The sequence below is a fragment of the Delphinapterus leucas genome, chromosome 3, assembly GCF_059928025.1.
Source record: "Delphinapterus leucas isolate spDelLeu-1000000601 "Yukka" chromosome 3, BTC_Dleu_Yukka2, whole genome shotgun sequence".
Classification (NCBI taxonomy): domain Eukaryota; kingdom Metazoa; phylum Chordata; class Mammalia; order Artiodactyla; family Monodontidae; genus Delphinapterus; species Delphinapterus leucas.
Window position 1 is genome coordinate 53,585,122 of NC_143131.1, and position 27,093 is coordinate 53,612,214.

The 27,093-nt window shown below is 36.1% G+C and overlaps 2 protein-coding genes across 5 annotated transcripts in view; one reads left to right on the top strand and one right to left on the bottom strand.

The window, feature by feature from the left end:
- CENPK (centromere protein K) overlaps positions 1–557 on the bottom strand; it is a 42,311-nt gene extending 41,754 nt beyond the window's left edge. For both annotated transcript variants that reach the window (XM_022551416.2, XM_089908916.1), the window contains exon 1: positions 368–557. The gene's annotated coding sequence lies outside the window, so the exon portion shown is untranslated. The remainder of the gene's footprint in view (positions 1–367) is intronic.
- PPWD1 (peptidylprolyl isomerase domain and WD repeat containing 1) lies at positions 557–27,049 on the top strand. Of its 3 annotated transcripts, none has more exons than XM_022596421.2 (11): positions 557–765; positions 3,934–4,036; positions 5,875–5,975; positions 6,117–6,237; positions 14,573–15,020; positions 18,769–18,959; positions 19,804–19,993; positions 22,758–22,939; positions 24,164–24,245; positions 25,562–25,744; positions 26,721–26,831. In XM_022596421.2, exons 1-11 carry the CDS (start codon positions 576–578, stop codon positions 26,727–26,729), a joined length of 1,800 nt encoding a protein of 599 aa, XP_022452129.2. In that variant the 5' UTR covers positions 557–575; the 3' UTR covers positions 26,730–26,831. The 3 variants fall into 3 exon arrangements, with proteins under 3 accessions (XP_022452129.2, XP_022452121.1, XP_089765039.1); XM_022596413.3 differs by having other exon boundaries at positions 559–765; positions 26,779–27,049; XM_089908913.1 differs by lacking the exon at positions 557–765 and adding an exon at positions 5,355–5,447 and having other exon boundaries at positions 3,960–4,036; positions 26,779–27,049.
- Positions 27,050–27,093: the final 44 nt, after the last annotated feature.

Here is a 27,093-nt window from a genome sequence, read left to right on the forward strand (position 1 = left end):
TGGTTTTCTGCCCCATCCCTCCCCACCCCCTACGCCCCACGCCCCACAGTAACAAGCGCTCACTACCTTCTTCAGAGACTGTGTGAAAGAAACAAGAAGCTCAGGAAAAAAGACATGTTTGGAGCACCTGAAGGGAAGCCCGCAAGTTAACCAATTCTTTCAATTCCCCAGCCCTGTGTCTTTCTGTCCTAACAGGTGGGATTCTAGAGCCGGAAAAGAACGGGACTCAAGGCCTGGCTAGACGTTAGGTATTCAGTTCCTCGGAGGTAAGGGTCCCACCACTGGGGCTGCAGCTCCATATCCTGGGAGTTACCAACCCCAGAGCAAGTTTCAACTGTTATGGCGCTCTCCCCGGCGCATCGCTTACCACCACGCAGAGCCCCGGACTTCAGGTCGTTTCAGCCTACCGGAGACGCGGCTCTGCGGCCGAGGACTCGCGCGCGCTGATTTCTGATTGGTTCTGCTCCCAGCCAATCCCGGAACTTGCTCTGCCGCTGACAAACAGGCCGCGTCGCTGCTTCGGGATTGGTAGCAGAGCTTGTGGGTGTCGCGCCTTTTCTGACGATTCGGACAACATGGCGGCCGAAGGTGGTAGCGAGTTACAGTTGAGAAGGAGAAGGCGCCGGGACACGGAGGAACCTGAAAAAAGGAAACTCGGCGAGGGAGAGCTGGTAGTGGCTGTGGCCCAAGAGAACGAAGAAGAAAATGAAGAGCGCTGGGTTGGGCCCTTACCTGTAGAGGCAACGCTGGTCAAGAAGAGGAAAGGTAGCTACAGAGATAGGCACAGGGCAGGTTGGAATGCTGTGTCCCCCGAGTAGGAGAGTTCAAGCCAGACCCCAAAACGGAGGATTTGTGCCCTCGGAACAGAGGGTCGTCTTCTCACTTCTGGCCGTTCTTTACTCCCGAAATAGTTATTTGGTTTGAGTAAAGCGTCTTTTTGATAATATCTAACACAATTAATCTCTGATTTGTTACAATGGATGCTAAAGCTAATTTATGCCGGTACTTACGTGTTTGGCGCCTCTCATTTAATCCGTACAGCAGCCGTATGAGGTTGGAATTTTTAACCCCGTTTAGCAGATGTGGATAAGAATACTGGTTCTATTTAAGGTTTTCAGTTCAAGAGTGGTGTAGTGTGTTGGGCCGCCGGGGCAGGCGGTGCCTATTTAGAGTGGTAAAGAATAGGTAAAGATAATTTCAATCCTGACTCTTCCACTAATGAGTTTTCTGATATAGTTACATAAATTTCCTGGATCACAAATCTTTCATCTAAAAACCAAGGTCTATGGTTTTCAAACCATACTCGTGAGATACCATGGCCTGAAGCATTTTTCCACTAACGTGGATTAGTGACAAAATTTTATCAACTAAAAAGGGTGGTCCAGAAAAGGGCGGGGGGGGGCAGTGGTGAAAGGGACAGATTAAATTTACTTATTTTTCAAGTTCTTTGAAATTTTTTCCTTAAACGTATAAGACCATTAAAATGTTATCTTTCTGAAAGTTCAAATCTTTATTACTCTCCCTACTTAAAAATTTTAAGTGATTTCTCATTATTTTCAAAACAAAGTCCAAACTCCCTAACATAGCATACAAGGTCCTTCCTGATATGATTTCTCCTTACCTCCCTCAGCGCATTTCCATTACTTCCCTCTACCAAACCCTTGTAGTTCCTTCTTACTCTGTGATCCAGCCATACTAAAACACTTGAGAATTGGGCATGCCCTTTTTCTCCTGTGAATGCCTGCGTCGCTGTCATGGTGTCTCTACCTGGAATAATTTCCCTCACCCATTTCACTTAACCTACTATTGTTCAACCTTTAACACTCAGCTCAGCTATCACCTCCTCTGGGAAACCTGTGACTTCTTTCAGTCTGGGCTAGGTTTCTAAAGCACATTGATCATAAATCTGAGGTGTGTTTATCACACTGGATTTATAGGTAGCCTTCAAATTTTATGTATCCGAATTTTGAAGAAGCTATTTTTTTGAACATTGTACATTAACACCCTTAAAGTGCATTACCTTTTTTTTACTACTAAGTATTTCTGTTAAATGTTTCCGTAGCAATTGTTTCCTCATTACACTTGCTACATTTTTAATTGTATATTTATTCATGTGATTGTCTGATTAATGTTTCTCTTCACTGTTAAGACTGTAAACATATAAGAGCAAAGAACATGCCTGTTTTGCTCCAGTGCTTGGTACAGTGCTTTGCATATAGCAGATACTCAATAAGTATTGAATGATTGAATATTATAATGTTTATGCTCGTAATTATTTTCTTGCACTAGATTTCGTGTCCTTTTTTTGTGGAAATGAGTGGAGGGAATGGAAAAATCCAAAAATATCAAAGTGCTGATATTAGCATTAGGAGACAAAAAGCTTATAAACTCGATACAATTGAGACAATTAGATGTTCATTCTATTTAAGCCAGTCAGTAGTGTGTTCAGTTTGAAGAAAAAGTTGAAATTTAAAAACATGTATGAAATGTTAGAAAAATATCATTGAAGATTTTACCTGAAAGGACAGGGGTTTAAAACTTTCTAGAAATGGAACCATCGCCTTTAACATGTTCTTTGGACATGGGACTTTTGTACACATTTTCAGAAAGACACTATAAGTGATATGGCATTACCTTTAATTAAACTGATCGTTTCTCAAGGACAGGAACTATGTGTTAATTCTTCTTTATGTCCGTGTCTCTTGGAACCTAGTTTGTTTTCAATAAATATCTGTTCAACAAGTGAACTAACAAACAGCAAAAGGAATATGCATCAGATGGGATTAAATTTAGCTGCATATTACAGAAAACTTCAATATGACAGTAACATTAAAAAGATAGAAGTCCTAAAGTAGACAATCTAGGATTGGTGTGGAGGCTCCAAGGGGACCTAGGTTCTTTCCAACTTCATGCCCAAACATCACTAGGGTATGGACCTCATCTTTGTCCTTAGTGTTTGTTAGAATTAACAGTGCTTATCTCCCAGTTCCCAGCTGTAGGACTGAATAAGGGAAGAAGGGCACAACTCTTCAAGGAGACTTCTTGACTGTTGCACAACACTTTCACTTTTATCTCATTGGCATTTGGTCACACCTAATTGCAGAGATGGTGAGAAAGATCTTGTGGCTGGATGTCAATACTCCCATATAAAAACAGGGGTTCTGTTACTAAAAATGAAGGGAAAAGTAATTTGTTGGACACAACTTTGAGTCTGCTATATAGTAGTTATGAAAAACCATGCTTAATTTAGGAACAGTCATGCTTAATTTAGGAACTTTTTATAGGCATGTTTGGCCATCATTGATTGTTTTGTTGGTTACAAGTATAATGGCATTTTTTACTAGTAAAATTTTTCATAGCTCCTATAATGAAATATTTCCTCAGATTACCACTCTTAAAAATGTTTCGCCCTTGGGAAAGGTTTGAGAAGCCCTCAACTGGATATTCTCTAGGATTTCCTCAGCTCCAAAAATCTAAGCATTTATCGTGTTTACCTGTTTCAAACCTAGTATCAGTGACTTCAAAGAGGATCATTGCCTTCAAGATAAACTGAGACATTCTAGATTGTCACTGGCCTCTTATTACTTATTTAAATGAGCACTAATAATTGGATCTACATGGTTAGAAATATGGTTGTGATATTTTCATGAAACTTTAAGATTTTTGGTTTTTAATGGAACCTTTATATTAAGCCAGAACCACTCAATTCTTAAGTTCTGGGAACAGTTAAACGTCTATATAGTACTTGAAAACCTGTTATGACCGACTAAATAATGGTGCTATTCAGTACTGTGAAATAAGTTACAACTGACATAACTGACACTGGATTTTTCTTTCATTATACGTGAATTGAGAGAAATTAAAATCTAGAAGAAGATACAAAATAGCATTCCAGTTGTTAAAAAATATTTTTCTTTCCTTTTTTTTCCTTAGTTCTAGAGTTTGAAAGAGTCTATCTTGATAATCTCCCCAGTGCATCCATGTATGAGCGCAGTTACATGCATAGAGATGTTATCACCCATGTGGTGTGCACCAAGTAAGTCTATCACATCTTAATATTTTTCTAAGAAGTTTATCCTTTTTTAAAATGCTTCAGTTTTGAGATGGATTTGTAGAAGTAGCTTTAGGATATTAAGGATTTCTATTTCATTCCATAGGTTTTGTAATAGTTTATGTTAAATAAAGACCTACATGGTCTTTCCTATATCATACAAGGAATGCATTCTGTAAGACAAAATTCCCTAGTTTGTGTACATGTCTTTTGGAGATAAATGCCAAAAGGGGATGATCCAGGTAGTATCTGAGCTTCCATGAAGAAGAGTCTATTAGTTAAGATGGGAGTAATTGGTAGCTGGCCTCTTCAGTACTAATGGGGAAAATGATGAGATCTAAGACATTCTGGAACTGTCACAGGACCTTCAAAATAGCTGAATAGGGATTTGTAGAAGGATAATAATAATAATAGTAATATTCTGCTCTTTGTTGAGTGCATATTATGTCCAGGTACAGTGCCAAGGCTTTTTCATAAATTGTTTCATTTATCTTAACAATCTTATAAGGTAGTATCATCTACATTTTACAGAAAAGGAAGCAGGTTTAGAGGGGTTAAATGGCAGATGAGGCTGGAGGAAAAAGGCAAGGACTAAACCCCAGAGGTTTTCTATTTCTTATATGGAATTTGAACCTGATTGGGAGAGTAACACCATATATATATGTGTGTGTATATATATATATATTTTTTAAAGATCACTCTGGCTGTGGTAAGATGAATGGATTCAAATAGAGCAAGAATGGATACAGAGAAAGCAGGAAGCTAATACAGAAACCTAGATGAGATATGATGGTGGCTGGGATGATATTGGCAGTGAGCATGGAAAGAAGATGAGTTGTTGCTCTTTGGATCAGTCTATTCTTGATCTCTTGGAGACAGTTAAAGATTTAAATTAAATATCTTTATATTTCATTTATGGGATAATTTTAACCTAATATTAACTCTTTTTTCCTAGTCCAAAGTTGTCAGTGTATAAAGCTGCATATAGGACTAGCATTCTATCACTCCAAGTTTCTTTGTTTAACCTAAGTAGCAGGGTGTAATAGAAAGATTTTTGAAGATTTTATAGAAACCTAGATTTTGAAGTTAGGCAGACCCAATATTGAATGCTGCTCTCCAGCTATGGACCTGTGACAAATACATTTAACATTGTAAAACTATTTCCTAATTTTTAAAAAGGTGGTAAAAAATATTCACCCTAACAGAGTTGCTGTAAAGGTAGTTGTAACTAAGATAATGTATGTAGAGTACTTGACATACACTAGGTTTCAACAAATGGTTTCTATTTTTATATACCTGACAGAGGAGGCTATACTGTACAAGATTTTGATACTTAAACAACCAAAATACCTTGGATAGTATCTGAAACAAACTTACATTGAATTTTGCTGTATATGTAAGTAGTATGTTGGAATTTAATTATTTATCAACTTCTGAAAGATAGTACATTTTCCCTGTGAAAAGACTGCCTATAGGGTAATTTTAGCATTAAAGGACCCTAAGATCTAGTGATTCCTGGTGAGATTTTTCTTTTTCTTTTTCTTTTTTTTTTTTAATGTCAAGTTCTAGCTCAATTCTGACCCTAGTTCTTGGATTTAAAATTAGTGCAGCAGAAGCTGTTATGATATCCAAAAAAGAGCATCAAATTTTGCAATGTTCTGTCTACCCTAGTATAGTGATATAGTGGTCTGCATAAAGGAAGGTTTTTTTTTTTTAACCTGTTATTTAAGAGTCCAAGATTCTCAGTGAATGATTGCTTTGGGAGTACTAAGTGATTCATAGATCTGTTTTAGAAATTAACTTCTACAATTTTATATATGCAGGACAGACTTTATTATTACTGCCAGTCATGATGGACATGTTAAATTCTGGAAAAAAGTAGAAGAGGGGATTGAATTTGTTAAACATTTTCGCAGTCACCTAGGTAAGAATTTCACTTTGTTTTTTTTTTTGGCTCTCTTTTAAACTGTACTGATTAAAGTTCCTTTTAAAATATTTTTTTCTTTCAATTATGTCCATTTCATTGGTGTTTACTAGAATGTTTTAATTTGATTTATTTAAATAGGAGTTATTGAGAGTATTGCAATTAGCTCTGAGGGAGCATTGTTCTGTTCCGTGGGTGATGATAAAGCAATGAAGGTGTTTGATGTAGTGAACTTTGACATGATCAATATGCTGAAGCTTGGGTGAGTCTGTTTTAAAGTATATATTTTTTTAACTTAGTGGAAGAATTCTTGAACTAAACTTCCCTGTTCCATAGGTATTTCTAAACAGAATATATTATCATTCCATTAAAAAATGTGACTTTTGATTTTACTTGGGAAAATTAAATATTATGAATCCTTGTTATGATGCTGTTTGGGGGCTCCTGCTGTGGTATTTGTCATTAATTACAGCAGAAATGTCGCAACAGCGCCACAACAAGGATTCATTATATCCATTTGACACTACTTAATAAATTAATGAGTATCCATCGTGTCTAATTTACTGGTACATAGAATTAACTTCCTTGTTATGCTTATTTCACTAATATGGCATTGTGTTTCTATAAGGCTTATGCACAATTTTGGAGTTGTTGGTTATTTTAACTTTGTAGTATATTGACATCCAAACTATGTGTTTAGACTGTACAGTAATGAGATTAAACAAAAGACCATACCCTCGGTAGCTTAAGCAACAGAAGTTTATTTTCTCACAGTTTCGGAGCCTGGAAAGTCCAAAATCAAGGTTCCAACAGGATGTGGTTTTGATGAGGACTCTCTTCCGGGTTTCACACTTTGTCCTCATTAGGGACAGGGGAAAGAGTGGGGAATATTTTACTCTTCCACTTCTTAGAAGGCCACAGGCCTGTGGGATTAGGGCCCCACCTTTATGACCTCATTTAACCTTAATTACCTCTTTAAAACCCTTTCTCCAGATACAGTCACTTTGGAGATGTGGGCTTCACCATATGAACTGGAGGAGTAGGGGATTGGAATTACACAATTCAGTATGTAGCAGGAATTCTTTGGAATTTCCTTCAAAATCAGTTTATGAGACACTGAAGGAAATCAGTCTAATTATTTGTGGTCAGAACTTATTTTTTGACTACAAATAGAAATACCTATTGATCATGTGTCTTATTCCCCAGCTTTGTTTCCCTCAGACTTTAGCTATTTTAAAAAATCAAATCTGGGGCTTCCCTGGTGGCGCAGTGGTGGAGAGTCCGCCTGCCAATGCAGGGGAAACAGGTTCGTGTCCCGGTCCGGGAAGATCCCACATGCTGCAGAGTGGCTGGGCCCGTGAGCCATGGCCACTGGGCCTGTGTGTCTGGAGCCTGTGCTCCGCAATGGGAGAGGCCCCAGCAGTGGGAGGCCCGCGTACCGCAAAAAAAAACAAACAAAAAAATCAAATCTATTCATAAATGTTGAACATTTGCCCCCTTTGAGGATATTGAAAGAGAACCAGGCATATCTTGTTTTATTGTGCTTCACAGATACTGTGAGATTTTGGGCAAATAGAAGTTTGTGGCAACCCTGCATGAACAAGTCTATACTCACCATTTTCCCAAAAGCATTTGCTCAGTTTGTGTCATTATTTCACATTTTGGAAATTCTCATATAATATTTCAACTTTTTCATTATTTTTATATTTGTTACGGTGGTCAGTGATCTCTGATGTTACTATTACAAAAAGATTATGACTTGCTGAAGGCTCAGATGACAATTAGCATTATTTTTAGCAATAAAATATTTTATTTTGAATTCTTGAACTTTTATTTTTTTATACAGCAGGTTCTTATTAGTTATCCATTTTATACATATTAGTGTATATATGTCAATCCCAATCTCCCAATTCATCACACCACCACCCTCTCCCCTCCCCCCCACCACTTTCCCCCCTTGGTGTCTGTACGTTTGTTCTCTACATCTGTGTCTCAATTTCTGCCCTGCAAACTGGTTCATCTGTACCATTTTTCTAGGTTCCACATATATGCGTTAATATACGATATTTGTTTTTCTCTTTCTGCCTTACTTCACTCTGTATGACAGTCTCTAGATCCATCCACATCTCTGCAAATGACCCAATTTCGTTCCTTTTTATGGCTGAATAATATTCCATTGTATATATATACGACATCTTCTTTATCCATTCATCTGTTGATGGACACTTAGGTTGCTTCCATGACCTAGCTATTGTAAATAGCACTGCAGTGAACATTGGGGTGCATGTGTCTTTTTGAATTATGGTTTTCTCTGGGCATATGCCCAGTAGTGGGATTGCTGGGTAATATGGTAATTCTATTTTTAGTTTTTTAAGGAAACTCCATACTGTTCTCCATAGTGGCTGTATCAGTTTACATTCCCACCAACAGTGCAAGAGGGTTCCCTTTTCTCCACACCCTCTGCAGCATTTGTTGTTTGTAGATTTTCTGATGATGCCCATTCTAACTGGTGTGAGGTGATACCTCATTGTAGTTTTGATTAGCATTTCTCTAATAATTAGTGATGTTGAGCAGCTTTTCATGTGCTTCTTGGCCATCTGTATGTCTTCTTTGGATTTTTGGATTGGGTTGTTTGCTTTTTTAATATTGAGCTGCATGAGCTGTTTATATATTTGGGGGATTAATCCTTTGTCCGTTGATTCATTTGCAAATATTTTCTCCCATTCTTAGGGTTGCCTTTTTGTCTTGTTTGTAGTTTCCTTTGCTGTGCAAAAGCTTTTAAATTTCATTAGGTCCCATTTGTTTATTTTTGTTTTTATTTCCATTTCTCTAGGAGGTGGGTCAAAAAAGGTCTTGCTGTGATTTATGTCAAAGAGTGTTCTTCCTGTGTTTTCCTCTAAGAGTTTTACAATGTCCAGTCTTACATTTAGGTCTCTAATCCATTTTGAGTTTATTTTTGTGTATGGTGCTAGGGAGTGTTCTAATTTCATTCCTTTAGATGTAGCTGTCCAGTTTTCCCAGCACCACTTATTGAAGACACTGTCTTTTCTCCATTGTATATCCTTGCCTACTTTGTCGTAGATTAGCTGACCATAGGTGCGTGGGTTTATCTCTGGGCTTTCTATCCTGTTCCATTAATCTATATTTCTGTTTTTGTGCCAGTACGATACTATCTTGATAACTGTAGCTTTGTAGTATAGTCTGAAGTCTGGGAGCCTGATTCCTCCAGCTCCGTTTTGTTCCCTCAAGACTGCTCTGACTATTTGGGGTCTTTTGTGTCTCCATACACATTTTAAGATTTTTTTGTTCTAGCTCTGTAAAAAATGCCATTGATAATTTGATAGGGATTGCATTGAATCTGTAGATTGCTTTGGGTAGTATAGTAATTTTCACAATATTGATTCTTGCAATCCAAGGACATGGTATATCTCTGCGTCTGTTTGTATCATCTTTAATTTCTTTCATCAGTGTCTTATAGTTTTCTGCATACAGGTCTTTTGTCTCCCTAGCTAGGTTTATTCCTAGGTATTTATTGGTTTTTTTTGCACTGGTAAATGGGAGTGTTTCCTTAACTTCTCCTTCAGATTTTTCATCATTGGTGTATAGGAATGCAAGAGATTTCTGTGCATTAATTTTGTATCCTGCAACTTTACCAAATTCATTGATTAGGTCTAGTAGTTTTCTGGTGGCATCTTTAGGATTCTCTATGTATAGTATGTCATCTGCAAACAGTGACAGTTTTACTTCTTTTTTCCAATTTGTATTCCTTTTATTTCTTTTTCTTCTCTGATTGCCATGGCTAGGACTTCCAAAACTCTGTTGAATAATAGTGGTGAGAGTGGACATCCTTGTCTTGTTCCTGATCTTAGAGGAAATGCTTTCAGTTTTTCACCATTGACAATGATGTTTGCTGTAGGTTTGTCATATATGGGCTTTATTATGCTGAGGTAGGTTCCCTCTGTGCCCACTTTCTGGAGAGTTTTTATCATAAATGGGTGTTGAATTTTGTCCAAAGCTTTTTCTGCATCTATTGAGATGATCGTATGGTTTTTATTCTTCAGTTTGTTAATATGGTGTATCACATGGATTGATTTGCGTATATTAAAGAATCCTTGCATCCCTGGGATAAATCCCACTTGATCATGGTGTATCATCCTTTTAATGTGTTGTTGGATTGTGTTTGCTAGTATTTTGTTGAGGATTTTTGCATCTTTATTCATCAGTGATATTGGTCTGTAATTTTCTTTTTTTGTAGTATCTTTGTCTGGTTTTGGTATTAGGGTGATGGTGGCCTCATAGAGTGAGTTTGGGAGCGTTCCTTCCTCAGCAATTTTTTGGAACAGTTTGAGAAGGATGGGTGTTAGCTCTTCTCTCAATGTTTGATAGAATTCACCTGTGAATCCATCTGGTCCTGGACTTTTATTTGTTGGAAGATTTTTAATCACAGTTTCAATTTTATTATTGTGATTGGTCTGTTGATATTTTCTATTTCTTCCTGTTTCAGTCTTGAAAGGTTATACCTTCCTAAGAATTTGTCCATTCCTTCCAGGTTGTCCATTTTATTGGCATAGAGTTGCTTGTAGTAGTCTCTTATGATGCCTTGTATTTCTGCAGTGTCTGTTGTAACTTCTCCTTTTTCTTTTCTAATTTTATTGATTTGAGTCCTGTCCCTCTTGATGAGTCTGGCCAATGGTTTATCAATTTTGTTTATCTTCTCAAAGAACCAGATTTTAGTTTTGTTGATCTTTGCTATTGTTTTGTTTCTATTTCATTTATTTCTGCTCTGATCTTCTACTAACTTTGGATTTTGTTTGTTCTTCTTTCTATAGTTCCCTTAGGTGAAAGGTTAGATTGTTTATTTGAGATTTTTCTTGTTCCTTGAGGTAGGCTTGTATTGCTATAAACTTCCCTCTTAGAACTGCTTTTGCTGCATCCCATAGGTTTTGGATTGTCGTGTTTTTGTTGTCATTTGTCTCTAGGTATTTTTTTGATTTCCTCTTTGATTTCTTCAGTGATCTCCTGGATGTTTCATAGCATATTGTTTACCCTCCACATGTTTGTGTCTTTTATGTTTTTTCCCTGTAATTGATTTCTAATCTCATAGTGTTGTGGTCAGAAAAAATGCTTGATATGATTTCAGTTTTCTTAAATTTACTGAGGCTTGATTTGTGACCCAAGATGTGATCTATCCTGGAGAATGTTCCATGCGCAATTGAGAAGAAAGTGTAATCTGCTGTTTTTGGATGGAATGCCCTATAAATTAAATCTGTCTGCTCTGTTGTGTCATTTAAAGCTTGTGTCTCCTTATTAATTTTCTGTTTGGATGATCTGTCCACTGGTGTAAGTGAGGTGTTAAAGTCCCCCACTATTATTGTGTTACTGTCAGTTTCCTCTTTTATAGCTGTTAGCAGTTTTGCCTTGTGTATTAAGGTGCTCCTATGTTGGGTGCATATATATTTATAATTGTGATATCTTCTTCTTGGATTGATCCCTTGATCATTATGTAGTGTCCTTCATTGTCTCTTGTAACATTCATTACTTTTAAACTCTATTTTATCTGATATGAGTATTGCTACTCCAGCTTTCTTTTTATTTCCATTTGCATGGAATATCTTTTTCCATCTCCTCACTTTCAGTCTGTATGTGTCCCTAGGTCTGAAGTGGGTCTCTTGTAGACAGCATATATATGGGTCTTGTTTTTGTATCCATTCAGGGAGTCTGTGTCTTTTGGTTGGAGCATTTAATCCATTCATGTTTAAGGTAATTATCAATATGTATGTTCCTATTCCCGTTTTCTTAATTGTTATGGGTTTGTTTTTGTAGGTCCTTTTCTTCTCTTGTGTTTCCCACTTAGAGAAGTTCCTTGAGCATTTGTTGTAGAGCTGGTTTGGTGGTGCTGAATTCTCTTAGCTTTTGATTTCTCCATCGAATCTGAATGAGATCCTTGTGGGGTAGAGTAATCTTGGTTGTAGGTTCTTCCCTTTCATCACTTTAAAATGTCATGCCACTCCCTTCTGGCTTGTAGCGTTTCTGCTGGGAAATCAGCTGTTAACGTTATGGGAACTCACTTGTATGTTATTTGTCATTTTTCCCTTGTTGCATTCAATAATTTTTCTTTGTTTTTAATTTTTGCCAATTTGATTACTATATGTCTCGGCATGTTTCTCCTTGGGTTTATCCTGCCTGGCACTCTCTGCGCTTCCTGGACTTAGGTGGCTATTTCATTTCCCATGTTAGGGAAGTTTTCAACTATAATCTCTTCAAATATTTTCTCAGGTCCTTTCTCTCTCACTTCTCCTTCTGGGACCCCTATAATATAAATGTTACGTTTAATGTTGTCCCAGAGGTTTCTCAGGCTGTCTTCATTTCTTTTCATTCTTTTTTCTTTATTCTGTTGCAGCAGTGAATTCCACCACTCTGTTCCAGGTCACTTATCCGTTCTTCTGCCTCAGTTATTCTGCTATTGATTCCTTCTAGTGTATTTTTCATTTCAGTTATTGTATTGTTCATCTCTGTTTGTTTGTTCTTTAATTCTTCTAGGTGTTTGTTCTTTAATTCTTCTAGGTCTTTGTTAAACATTTCTTGCACCTTCTTGATCTTTGCTTCCATTCTTTTTCCGAGGTCCTGGATCATCTTCACTATCATTATTCTGAATTCTTCTTCTGGAAGGTTGCCTATCTCCACTTCCTTTAGTTGTTTTTCTGCGATTTTATCTTGTTCCTTCATCTGGTACATAGCCCTCTGCCTTTTCATCTTGTCTATCTTTCTGTGAATGTGGTGTTTGTTTCACAGGCTGCAGGATTGTAGTTCTTCTTGCTTCTGCTGTCTGCCCTCTGGTGGTTGAGGCTATCTAAGAGGCTTGTACAAGTTTCCTGATGGGAGGGACTGTGGTGGTGGGTAGAGCTGGCTGTTGCTGTGGTGGGCAGAGCTCAGCAAAACTTTAATCTGTTTTTTCTGCTGATGGGTGGGGCTGTGTTCCCTCCCTGTTGGTTGTTTGGCCTGAGGAGACCCAACACTGGAGCCTACCGGGGCTCTTTGGTGAGGCTAATGGCAGACTCTGGGAGGGCTTGTGCCAATGAGTACTTCCCAGAACTTCTGCAGCCTGTGTCCTTGTCCTCACGGTGAGACACAGCCATCTCCCGCCTCTGCAGGACACCCTCCAACACTAGGAGGTAGGTCTGGTTCAGTCTCCTATGGGGTCACTGCTCCTTCCCCTGGGTCCCCATGCACACACTACTTTGTGTGTGCCCTCCAAGAGTGCAGCCTGTTTACCCCAGTCCTGTCAAAGTCCTGCAATTAAATCCCACTAGCCTTCAAAGTCTGATTCTTCAGGAATTCCTCCTCCTGTTGCCAGATCCCCAGGTTGCAAAGCCTGACGTGGGGCTCAGAACCTTCACTCCATTGGGTGGACTTCTGTGGTATAAGTGTACTTCAGTTTGTGAGTCACCCATCCAGCAGTTATGGGATTTGATTTTATTGTGATTGAGCCCCCTCTTACCATCTCATTGTGGCTTCTCCTTTGTCTTTGGATGTGGGGTATCTTTTTTGGTGAGTTCCAGTGTCTTCCTGTCGTTGATTTCTCAGCAGGTAGTTGTGATTCTGGTGCCCTCGCAAGAGGGAGTCAATAAAATATTTTTTAATTAAGGTACGTATATCCATATGTATATATATATTTATATTTTTAGACCTAGTGCGATTGCACACTTAATAGACTACAGGTAGTGTAAACATAAACTTTTATATGCCCTGGGAAACCAAAATATCCATGTGACTTGCTTTATTGCAGTTTTCACTTTATTGCAGTGGTCTGGAACCAAACCTGCAATATCTCCGAGGTATGCCTATATTTTTTAAGCTTTGATAGAAATTCTAAGAGTCCTTAAAAGGTTTTGAGCACTATCTCAATCATTGGAATAACTGTGTAACTTCTCAGACTGACTATTTTGAAGGAGACAACACACAATTGAATATATAAGTTTTGTATGTTGATGAAATATGTCCAGTTGTTTTACACTTTATCAGGTAGCATGTTCAAAGCTCATAGTTGTAAGATCAAGCTACTGATCACGAGAGTGTGATATCAGAATGTTTTTCTATTGAGCATAGTCATAACTAAAATTTTTTTATCTTAAATATTTGAAGATATATTTTGAAGGTATACTGTTTTTTGAAGATAAAAGATATACTGTTTTTGAAGATATATTTGAAGGTATACTGTTACATGCTAACCTTTAAAAGTAAGTTATACATAGATGGAGAGGAGACATAGACAAAGATCCAAAAAACAATGCCCTGGAGTATTTTAAGGCCCACGTCTGTTCAGGTTTCCTTGTAAATAATCTGCTGTATGCAGTTCTCTTCTTGTGGTTTGATAAATCCTCAGAAGTTATTATCATTGCATTGATGAAGTCAGAAAGAGAAAAATCAGTAGCTATTCTTATTCTTCCCCATTCTGTGTCTCTGTCTGCTACTTCTGAGCAAAGAATCCAAAACAAGTAAATCACTGGCCAGGACATTTTTTGGTGATGAGAATGAGGAAGGATGCTTACTTCTTGTATTGACCTCTTTTCTTCCCCCTCAATTCTTTACTATTTTAGCTATTTTCCTGGACAGTGTGAGTGGATCTATTGCCCAGGGGATGCCATATCTTCAGTTGCTGCTTCTGAGAAGAGTACAGGAAAAATTTTCATTTATGACGGTCGAGGAGATAACCAGCCGCTACATATTTTTGACAAACTCCATACATCACCTCTTACTCAGATACGGCTAAACCCAGTTTACAAAGCAATAGTGTCTTCTGACAAATCTGGAATGATTGAATACTGGACCGGTCCTCTTCATGAATATAAATTCCCCAAAAATGTGAACTGGGAATATAAAACTGACACAGATTTATATGAATTTGCCAAGTGCAAGGCTTATCCAACCAGCATATGTTTTTCACCTGATGGGAAGAAAATAGCTACTATTGGTTCTGATAGAAAGGTTAGAATTTTCAGATTTTTAACTGGAAAACTCATGAGAGTCTTCGATGAATCACTAAGTGTAAGTGCCATATAAATTTAATCAGATTTTACTTTTGTGAAAATGTCTTTATTTTGTGCTATTTCTTAAAAGATATTTTTTTTCTGGATATGGACATTTAGATTGATGATCATTTTCTCTTAGCACATTAAAGATATTATTCAACTGTCTGCTGTCTTGCATTGTTGCTCTTCAAAACTCCCTTCCCTAGGTTTATGATATGATAAATTCTGAGCCAGTTTTTCTTATACTTATGTGTCTTTTTTTTCAGTTTTGTTTTGTTTGCAAGTTCCTTCTTTTGAGATCCTCAAAACCCATGCTAGGCCCCCTTCTCTTCTCACTCTACACTCCTGTCTGTCTGTATGACTACTTCCAAATTTATTTTCCCAGCTTTCTATTATAAACAGACCTGGTCCTATCCTTTTATTTCATTTATTTATTTTTGCTGTCTTCATGAATGGCACAAATATCCATCTGCTTGCACAAGCCAGAATCTGAGTCATCTTTACCTGTTTTTCCTTACCGCTCTATTTAATTCATCATGAGTCCTGTTAATTTTACTTTCTGCATATACTTTACATACACTTCTTTTAGCACAGCTGTCACTACCCTAGCTCATGATCTTTTGTCTGGCCTATTGCCTGGACTACTCCCTGCATCTATTTTGGCTTCCTTCTAATCTGTTATCCATGCTACACCCAAAGGAATGTTTTCAAAGCACATATCTGATCTTGTCATACTTTGAATCTCTTAGTGACTACCTGTTGTTCTTAGGATCAAGACCAAATCGTGGCCTGCCATATTGTGCCTTCAACCTACCTCTACTACCTCTTACTCTAGCCAGTCAGGCCTTCTTTCAGTTCTTGACTATGTCTTCCACCACAGGGCCTTTGCATATGCTGTCCCTCATGTATGGAGTGACCCCTCTCCCCATTCCACCTATTACCTATTGAACTCATCCTTCAAATCTTGAAGAGTCATTTTTCCTGGTAATCTTCCACTGTGCTTAGAGTCTCAGACAACTTTTTTTTTTTTTATGTGGTTCTTGTATCACTGTTTATTTTCTTTTAGAATATTTGGTCTTATTATATGATTAATTTGTATCAGCCCCCAGTAAACTAAACTGTGTGTGATTTATGGTCCTGTATCTGTTTTGCTTATGATTGTATTTCCAGCATTAAGAACAATACTTGACACATAATTACTGCTAACAAGAATTTATTGGGACTTCCCTGGTAGTCCAGTGGTTAAGACACCGCACTTCCACTGCAGGCGGCGTGGGTTCGATCCCTGGTTGGGGAACTAAGATCCTGCATGCTGCGCAGTGTGGCCAATAAAACAGAAAAAAAAAAAAAAGAATTTATTAGAGCATGTAGTTGTAGAATAAGAGTTTTTATCCATGCTAAGGTAATTGCTTTTTGTGGATATTTGAGCCTCATCATGTGTTTCCATCGTGTGGTTCTCTAACTGCTAATGGTATGTTGAATCCTCTTGAAAGGCTGTGGGTTGAACCTTTGTAGTGATAATGTTTACTGTATGACAGTGTCAATTCTACAATCTTGGTAGTCACCAGTTTACATTAGATTCCCTGAATTAAGTGCTTCAAAAATGTTATGACCCTTATTAGTGATACTCTTGTTTGGTGGCAAGTAGTAATAAGTTGGGTTGATCATCTGCCTGAAGGAACATGAATCCAGACAAAAGGGAAGATTTGTTTGCTAATCAAATCATCCTCATAACTCATTTTCTTATTGGAAGAATATAGCTTGCCATTATGCTTTTAGGAGAAGGAGAAACCTTTCCTTGTGATATTTTCTTCTTTGATGGTGGCTGGTGACTACATATTGGTTTCAACTTAAATATAATTTTAAAACTCTTTACAACTTACGGCTCTTCCCAGATTCCTTAAGAAAAGAAATACTTAAAATCTATTCTCTGGATATAAATCTCTTAACACATATACTCTGAGATGTTCAATCCACTATTTCTTCACTGTTGTCTTTAACATTTGTTGAAATTATAGGACTGAGGTAATATGAGAAGGTCAGTAGCAAAGTGTATGATAGAAGTTGAAATTCAGAATGAGAGAGTTTGGGAAAAAAAAAAAGGCAAATGCCAATTAAATTATGTACAATGCTAATGACTGGATAATGACTAGAATCTCATAGTCCCATGTTAAGGGAGGGAGCTTCTAACTAGTTAGAGCCCTGGTTTAATAGACAAATTTAATTAGATGGTATGAAGTTGTATCTTCTAGTATTTTATTAATCAGGAGCACTGCATATGGCCATGCAGTTGTGTATTACAGAGGTCCAATTATTAAAGCTAGAATACTATAAAAAAAAAGATACTGATGTGCTTAAAAGGTTGGATTAAATTTATTAAATACATATATATGGGCAGATGGCCATGTACAGACTTTAAGTCTTGAAAATGAATCTTCTCTCTAGCAAAAATAATCAAGGGTCCCACACTACAAAAATGTAGTCTGGCATCTAGGCTATTTCTGGCAAATGAGTAAAGCAATATATCAGTCTCAGAGACTGGAGACAAGAAACCCTAATGACCAAGCTTTTTAGCTATTCTTTAAGAACTTGGCCTCATATTGTTCCCTAACACATACCTCCTTTACATTTTTGGAGTTATGTATGTTGTTCTTTCCATATCTAGAAAAACTGGATATTTCGTTAATGCAAGCATGAAAAAAAGAAGTAGATGGGACATAAGCCTGACTTCTTTTCATCTGCAATAGAGAGCTACTTTTGATTTCTGCAGTTTGATGCCCTAAATATCTAGAAAACTGTAAAGATCACATCTTTGGGGAGGCTGGTAGTGTGATAGTACATAGTAATTGAGATGTGACCTCCATCTTGAAAGCTGTGTATTAAATATCTTAAGAAAAGTAAACCAAATGTCCAAAATAAAGGGCACTCATAAAAATATCCTAAACCACATATTCCTAATGATAATTAACTGTAATGGTGCTCCAAAATAACTTGAAACATTTTCTGAACTATGAAATTGTTATAAATTAGTGAAATAATAAAAGAGTTCATTCATTCAACAAAAATGGAGTGCTTGTTATATGGCAGGCCCATGATTCTTGTACAAGGACCTACAGTCCATAGCTGCACTGTCCAGTTTAATAGCCACTAACCACATATGGCTGTTGAACACTTGGTATGTGACTGGTCCAAATTGAGCTGGACTGAGTATAAGATACACACTGGACTTCAAAGACAATATAAGAAAAAAAGAATATATCTCAATTTTTAAATACTGCTTAATGTTTTAATATATTTATTTTGCTTTTTTTTTGTTACTTAAATTTAAATCGTCTGATAATATTTTAGATATATTGGGTTGAATAAAACATTAAGATTAATTTTATCTGTTTATTTTTACTTTGTTTAATGTAGCTACTAAAAAATTTTAAATTATATATGTGGTTTGCATTATATTTCTATTGGAAAGTGTTAGTCTGTGGCTTATAAAATGCAGCAGATATATTGTTTCTGCAGAGAAAGCAGTAGTTATGTTTACTCTTTTATTTTTTTCATTAGAAGAACCAGTTAGTATAAATACTATTTTTTATGATTGAACTTACTAACATCTTTTGATTTCCTGCTTCAAGTGTTTAGAATACTCCTTAAGAAGATATGTAAGTACATAAACTGTTAGTGGCTCTTAATGTATACTCTGCTTTTATTTAAATTCTCTTTCCCTTTATCATGTAACATTTTTTGTTAATAAATGGTTTGTTTCCTAGATGTTTACTGAACTGCAGCAGATGAGGCAACAGCTACCAGACATGGAATTTGGCCGACGCATGGCTGTAGAACGTGAATTGGAGAAGGTGGATGCAGTAAGATTAATTAATATAGTTTTTGATGAAACTGGACACTTTGTACTCTATGGAACAATGCTGGGCATTAAAGTTATAAATGTAGAAACAAACCGGTAAGCTTTAATATAATTTATGCTTTTTAAAAATGTACTTTTAAGGGACCATTTCCTCCTTTTGGGAAACAATGGGAGTTTTGTTTGTTCTAAGACAAGTGGAATGGTCCCAAATGTCTAAGCTTAACCAAATGTTTTGACTGGATTTTTCTGTGGTCTTTTGGTTGTTTATAATCTTATGTAAAAAGTTTCCACTCATGTTTGTAAAAGAAATGGAAGGAAGATATGCATAGTTTCAATTTTTTTTTTTTTAACAAGTTTCAGTCTGTCTTTTGCTTATTGATTTAAATTAGCCTGGTTCATGTTAAATGTTGCCAAATATTTTAACCACAGAATTCAGCATTACATCCTGCTAGACATAAAATCAGAAGTTAAAATGTATGAAACCACAAAAAGCCTTTTGTGCAAACAGCCCATTTGGTCTTAGAACAAAATTGCTATAATCAGATACTATCACAGAATGTAAATGAAAAGAACTTAAAGTATATTTAAAGGAAAAAAATCTTGTGCTATACATTCTCACATATAAACAAATTTATATTGTAGTTCTTGGCAATACAAAATCTTTGAAGACTTGCAGAAAGATTAAAATGATAGGGATAGGTTAAAACTGTATGACTGAATGATTGTTATTGTTTTAATCTGAAAATTATAGATAGCTACCAATTTAAAATAACTTTTTTGGGGGAGAAGGAGAGGTAGAAAAACACTTTAAAAACCTTTCACTAGTTATTTTGTACAAAGATAAAGGATATAGTTGATTCCTAGCTTTTATCTGTAAAGTTGTTATAACTGGAGTTAATCCTGATAATTTTGTTGAATAAAATATTGTTGTATTTTCCAGGTGTGTGCGGATCTTAGGCAAGCAAGAAAATATTAGAGTGATGCAATTGGCGTTGTTCCAGGGAATAGCCAAAAAACATCGTGCTGCAACTACTATAGAAATGAAAGCTTCTGAAAACCCTGTTCTTCAGAATATTCAAGCTGACCCAACAATAGTCTGTACATCTTTCAAAAAGAATAGATTTTATATGGTATGTGGAAGTACTAGGAGATAGACTTTAATGTTTCTTCCAGTTTAGTTGGAGTTTTATTTTTTTAGCTTGTGCTTTCAACTGAAGAAAATGTTGGCAATAATAGCAGACTTTCTAAACAACCAGAATACCATCTTATAACATTAATATTTTAGAATTTTTAACTAGGGTTTGATTTTAAGTATTTCTGTACTGTTTTACATCCTGTTTTGAACATTTTTCAACCTGGCTTCTACAACGATTTGTGCTAAGATGATAGTAAGTGGCTATGATAGTTTTTGCTGTGGAGTTTTTAAAATTCTTGTTTTAGTATTTTTCACCTTTTATTCTTGAACATAACTTGCACACCTCCTTCTCTACATACATATTTTTACCTTTTGATTCCATTGTAATGATGCTACCTTGGAATTGTACATTCCTGAGGGATTTTTGTTTTTCTGGAGAACTGAAAGTACTTTGCAGTGTTAACTAAGATTGGGCTCAAAATCAAACTACTAAGCTATCTAGGAGTAGCACCGTTCTGATTGTTCAAACAGAAAAATCTGAAGTGTAGACACTTCTGTGCTTGCATTCTATCCTTCACAATCAGTCAGAGACTTTCTAAGACCCAAATGTGATTATTTCTCTGCCTAAAATCCTTTAATAACTCCCCAGCTATCTATATCAGCTGCCCTCCTAGTTTATCTTTCTTCATTTTTAGTTCATTTGCTATACTGACCATACTGAACTTGATCCCATTTACAAGATTTGAGTGTTCTTTTTACTGGTAGGTGTTTGCACAGGTTATTCCTTCTACCAGCCACACACCTCTCCCCAGTTCCTACTCATACTTCAGGTCTCAGCTTGGAAGCCTTCTCTTGACATTAAGTCTGGATTAGGTGTGCCTGCTTGTGTAATGTGTCACACTTTTTGGAATAATTTGCTGATTTTTGGTGGTGGTGGGGGTGTCTCTGACAGTATCCTCTCTTCCTCAAGATAATATAAAATCCATAATTACAGGGCACTATGTTTTCTTCACATATCAAACTCCACAGAGTTTGGTAAAGTATCTGGCCCATTATAGTATACTCATTCGTTCATCTGACACATTAGAAGCAGCTGTGATGCTATGAAGGCTACCAGCATTTGGTAAATGTAGGAATAGTAGTTCATCTCCTCCAACCAAGCTTTTAGCCTAAAATGGGTATATTCTTTTAAGATGAGAATTTTGCTTATAACTTTCAAAGTCATTGTTAAAGATTTCTTAATATATGTTAAAGGAAAATAATTTTTCTTGTTTTTACCTGTAATTTAACTGTTTTGAAGGTAAAAATAAATCATAAAAGATAATTCTTGATATACACTAAAAACACATATACTAATTTTCCATCCACTTTATTTAAAAACTTTAACAAATTTTCTTTCTTAATCTTTCCTCAGAGTTCATGCTTATGTTGATTAAACCATACATGTTCCTTGGAAACTTTGAAGAAATAGAAAAACAAAATGTTAAGTCACTCACTGTGTATTTATACTGCTAACATTTTCATGAATTTTTTTATTAGATGTACATATTCTTAAGCAAACCTAAAATGGTAAACATATACACAAATTTCGTATCCCTTTTTTCAAATCCACTATCATGAAATAAAAGTAAAATTTTACAGAATTTGAACTTTAATAGTTCCACATGTGAACTAAATCAAGATAACTTTTTAAATTCACATAATTAAATAGTACAACAGACATGCCATTCCTTTGATAACTGGAGAATAATATGTTAAGGCAGTAACATCCTAGCTTAGTTGTTCCTTTATTTGGAATTGATCCAAGTAGATCAAGGAATGACATTAGGCAAGACAGGGCCTGGGCACTAGCTTTACCTTCCTGGAACTTAGTTGACATCCAATAGAACTTTCTTGGGGAAAAAATTTCTGCTTATTGAGAGTCAAATAAAAGAAACAGGCCTTGAGAAGTCCAGAATTTCAACAACTGAAAGATTTTTCTCAATTCTCTGTAGACCCCGAGGATCCTGAGATTTCTACAACTTCACTCAAAATGTAATCCTTTCTTCCAAGCTTCAGAGTTTAGATAGATCAGATAGGCTCTGACCAAAAAAAAAAAAAAAAAAAGATCACAATCCATTACTGATTCATCTTTGAATCCTCATCCTACCAGCACAAGGTCCTACTCACAGAAATAACAATTAGTAATATGTATATAGTGCCTTCTATATGTTAGGCACTGTTTTCTAAGCACCTTACATCCCTTCATTTAATCTTCATATCAGGTGCCATTTTGAGATAGTTTTTATTGTTATCCCCATTTATGAATGAGGAAATGAAAGTAATCAATTTACTTCCCCAAAGTCACATAACTAGTTAAGTGGCAGAGCTGGAATTCAAACTCAGGCAATCTAAATAGAGAAAGGTAAGCAATAAGTTGCAGGTTAGGTAGGACATACTAGAAGGCAGAAGCAGAGAGCTACCTCAAATAAAACTGCATCTTGTTAAATGGGTACCCATAAAAATTTCCACCAAAAAAATTAAATTCCATTTGAAATCATACATCTTTGTCATATTAATTTTCATATTAGACAAGTGTAGAAATAATTTAGCTGCCTTACTCTTCCTATGATAGGAAGTGATTCCTGAAATAAGCATTTATTCTGATGTGAATTCTTAGTTTTCTCAAATACTTCATTAGAAATGAAATTTTCTTGTTCGTAAATTTTAACCAGATGAAAAATTTATTCATTTACTCACTTTTTATTTTCCTCCTTGAGTTTACTAAACGAGAACCAGAAGATACAAAAAGTGCAGATTCTGACCGAGATGTTTTTAATGAGAAACCTTCTAAAGAAGAAGTCATGGCAGCTACTCAAGCTGAGGGACCTAAACGAGTGTCAGATAGTGCCATTATCCACACGAGCATGGGAGACATTCACATCAAACTTTTTCCTGTTGAGTATGTACTGTTTTTGTTGTTGTAAATAAACACCAGTGTAAATGTGTATATTTGAAGAAACTACGCAACTTAAAATTCTTGCTATTTTGACTTAAGGAATTTAGAAGAATTGAAATGTTAGAGCATCTTTCCTGAGCTTTCTGATAACTGTTAAGCTAGGAAATGGGAAAATTTTATAAATATATACACATACTTCAATATACATACTTCACGGGTTTATTATTATAAGGACAGAATATCGTAGCTATGACAGTGCTGAATGTAACTGTAAAGTGATAAATATATATTACCACCATCAACTACACATTCCAACTATAGGTTTTGTGGGTCACTTGTTATAACTGGCTTTCCTCTCAAAGCACATCTTTAAGGGGAGGATAATTATTTTTCCTTCCTGATGTTTGAAAAGTTTGCAGAATGAACATACAATACTAAATACGATACAGTATGGCTGGCTATTCTTGATCCAAAAGATGACATCTTTTACAATGCCTTGACTTAAAAGTACTTAGTTATTTTGTATATGAATGTTTTATGTCCAGTGTTTTACCATATCATGGCATTGAACAAAAAACTAGGCAGTTCTAGACTCCTGGGCCATCTCATTTTAAGCATTCAGAACCCATGCATCCATTAAGCCTATTCCCTGATGTGCTTGGTACAGATTCTCCTGATTCCCTCTGCCATTCCCAGCTTTAGGAGCTATTACATGATAAAGTACTGTATTAAATCATCTCATGAGATTAGTGAATATTATTTAGAAAGTGTATCTGAATGTGTGATTGTCATTTAAAGTTTATTAAATTTAGTAGCTGTCATATCAGTGAATTAGTCATTGGTCAGGAAATATCACCATACTATATCATTCTTTTAATAAGAAAATTACCTTTTCCAGGAACTTAACCCACTATGTGCAGTGGGTTAAGGTGTTACGGTTGTTTTTTTTAAAACTCCTCAATGACTTTGGAATCTAAATACTGTCAAACTCAAATATAATAAGCAGTCATGATCTAAAGATCGTATATTAAACTGTAAGAATAGGCTACTGCTTATATGCCCTGTCAACTCTTGCTTGTCCTGAGATCAGAAGAAATTATGAAAAAAAGACTGCTCTTCTGAAACAGTCAGAAGATTCTGAAAACACCATTAGGAAGCTGAACTACAAAGACAACTGTCATAAGGTGCTCCAATTAATTTTCATGTTTTTAATATATGTCTTACTAGGTGCCCTAAGACAGTGGAAAACTTCTGTGTTCACAGCAGAAATGGTTATTATAATGGACATACATTTCATCGCATAATTAAGGTCAGTTATGCAAATTTTATGTGATTTAAGGAATAGTATGTTATTGCATAACAAGAGGTTTAAAACCTAAGGAATCTTGTTCTCTCACACTTAGCAGTTTATTAGGAATAGGAAAAATGGACTATGGAAGTCAAAAGAAGAATGGATGGTCATGAATCAGATCTAGAATCAAGGATAAGAATAATAGCATGGTTACCGTTTTAGAAACACTGCAGCAATTAAAGCAGTTAAAGCAAAGGGTCAGATAATGAATAAAGGATGTTGCTGAGATAAGACCAACAGCCAAGGTAACCAGTTCCTAGTAGCTAGATACGGTCTGGATCTAGAAGATAAGATTAAATAATAGAAGAGCCATGTTGCCACTTTATCTGTGAAAACTACCATTAATACCTGACAAGCAGAATGAACTCAGCCCAGGATTTTGTTGAGCAGCATTCCATAAAATGGATGGAGCAGTGATGTAGTTCTTGATTGCTGGCAGGTCAGAAATGTCAGGAGAGGTCTTCCCTGGTGGTGCAGTGGTTAAGAATCTGCCTGCCAATGCAGGGGACACGGGTTCAAGCCCTGCTCTGGGAAGATCTCACATGCCACGGAGCAACTAAGCCTGTGCACCACAACTACTGAGCCTGCACTCTAGAGCCCACGAGCCACAGTTACTGAGCCCAGGTGCCACAACTACTGAAGCCCGCGTGCCTAGAGCCTGTGCTCCACAACAAGAGAAGCCACCCAGTGAGAAGCCCGCAAACCGCAACGAAGAGTAGCCCCCGCTCGCTGCAACTAGAGAAAAAGCCCAGGTGCAGCAACAAAGACCCAAGGCAGCCAAAAATAAAAATAAATAAATAAATTTAAAGAAAAAATTTAAAAAGAAAGAAATGGCAGGAGAAACGCCAGAAGGAAAAATCAGATTTCAGGGTTCTGAAGGAATTAGTGAAGTGACTCACCAGAAAATCCAGTGTTTAGGGAAAGGGAAGAGAGAAGAACGGGGCAATTATGTTAAGACCTAACACATTATGTAAGATCCTAAAACTTATCTAAATTATTAATTGGCTTTAGATTACTGAGCAAGATAGCACCTATCTATAAATGGAAAGACCTTTATATTTTTGTTTCCATCATTGAAATAAGGTAGCAGTTAAGCAATGGAAATATATCATCCAAATTAAAGTATAACTAAGAGTTTAATAAAATCACTTTATAGAATGACTGTTAATAAAGTTAAGACTTTATTGACTACAAAGCACTCTTGACAAACATAAGACTCCAAAGCATACATATATGTAACATGTGTAATGTGATTTTATCTACTTTCTGTTAAGGGCTTCATGATTCAGACAGGAGATCCAACAGGTACTGGTATGGGAGGAGAAAGCATATGGGGAGGAGAATTTGAAGATGAATTTCATTCAACATTACGACATGACAGACCATATACACTCAGCATGGCCAACGCTGGCTCGAATACTAATGGATCCCAGTTTTTCATAACAGTAGTACCAACGGTAAGTAGAACAGCATTGTCTATAAGCCAAAGATTCATAGGTTTTGATCTAAGAGAGTGAATTTAGTAGAAAAGAGAGCTTTATTATTCTCTACATTATTTATATATGCCAGGATATAAAAATGAAAACAATTTAGAGAAGAAAATGTAAAACTACCTAACAAATCAGATTTTACTTTGTAAAACAGTACTTTTGTAATTCAGGACACTGCAGTTTAAGTCAACTCTGCCACTATTAATTGGACAATCCAAAACAAATTATTTTACCTCTGGACTTGTTTCCTCATCTTTAGAATGAGAGGATTAGAGTGTAAGAATTCCCAATTTTAAGATATTTTTTCCACATTTTTATGTCTCTGAAATCAGAATGCAGCCCTTAATCAATGACATTGTAGATTTAATGAAATACAGTGTAAGAATATCTAGCTCTATTGCTATGCAGTTCCACAAAATTATAAAAATTACACATTTTATTTTTTAGAAGTAGGCACTGAGCAGTAAAGGAAAAATACTTATAACTTGTCTGCCAGGCACATGATCTCATGTAATATTCACAATACTTCTACTATCACTATACCCAGTTCTAAAAAACGGATGAGGAAACAGTGAGACCTGATTAACTTGACAAACGTCAAGTAAGTAGCAGAGCCAGAGTTTGAGCTCCTATCTCTCTGATGCCAAAGCACATGCTGCCTAAACTATTCCAAACTGCCTCTTGTGCAGGGTAAGATTCGTGCAGAAAACTTTTAAAGCCTTAGCCATAATTCTTTAAGCCATGCAAAGAACTTAGCTTCAGCAGACATCTTCAAGTGCTGTTTGGTCTGAAAGATGCAGATATTTAATTAAACATTAGATTATGCTTTTATATTTTTAATATAATATGGAAATTACTCTTAAAAGCTGCTAAGTGAAAGTATTTTTAAATTATATTTTTAAATGAAGCTGAAGTTTAAATTCTCTTTAATTTGCTCACCCAGAGGGTGTGATTTAAGAATTTGGAGTTCACCAAGATTTTCTATTTGTCCTCCAACATAGCCTTGGCTTGATAATAAGCACACAGTGTTTGGACGAGTGACTAAAGGAATGGAAGTTGTACAGAGGATCTCCAACGTCAAAGTCAATCCCAAAACAGATAAGCCCTATGAGGATGTCAGCATCATAAATATTACTGTCAAGTAAAATAAGATTTGTCTCATTGTCTTTGTAAATAAAAATACACATATTAAACACAGGATTATTTTACATAAGGAAGCTCTTAAGATTTATTTTTATATTTTTCATTAAAGGCCTTTTTTTTTTAAAACTCTGCCTTTGAGTTTTCTTGCAGCATTTCTCATCCTGAGGTGATAA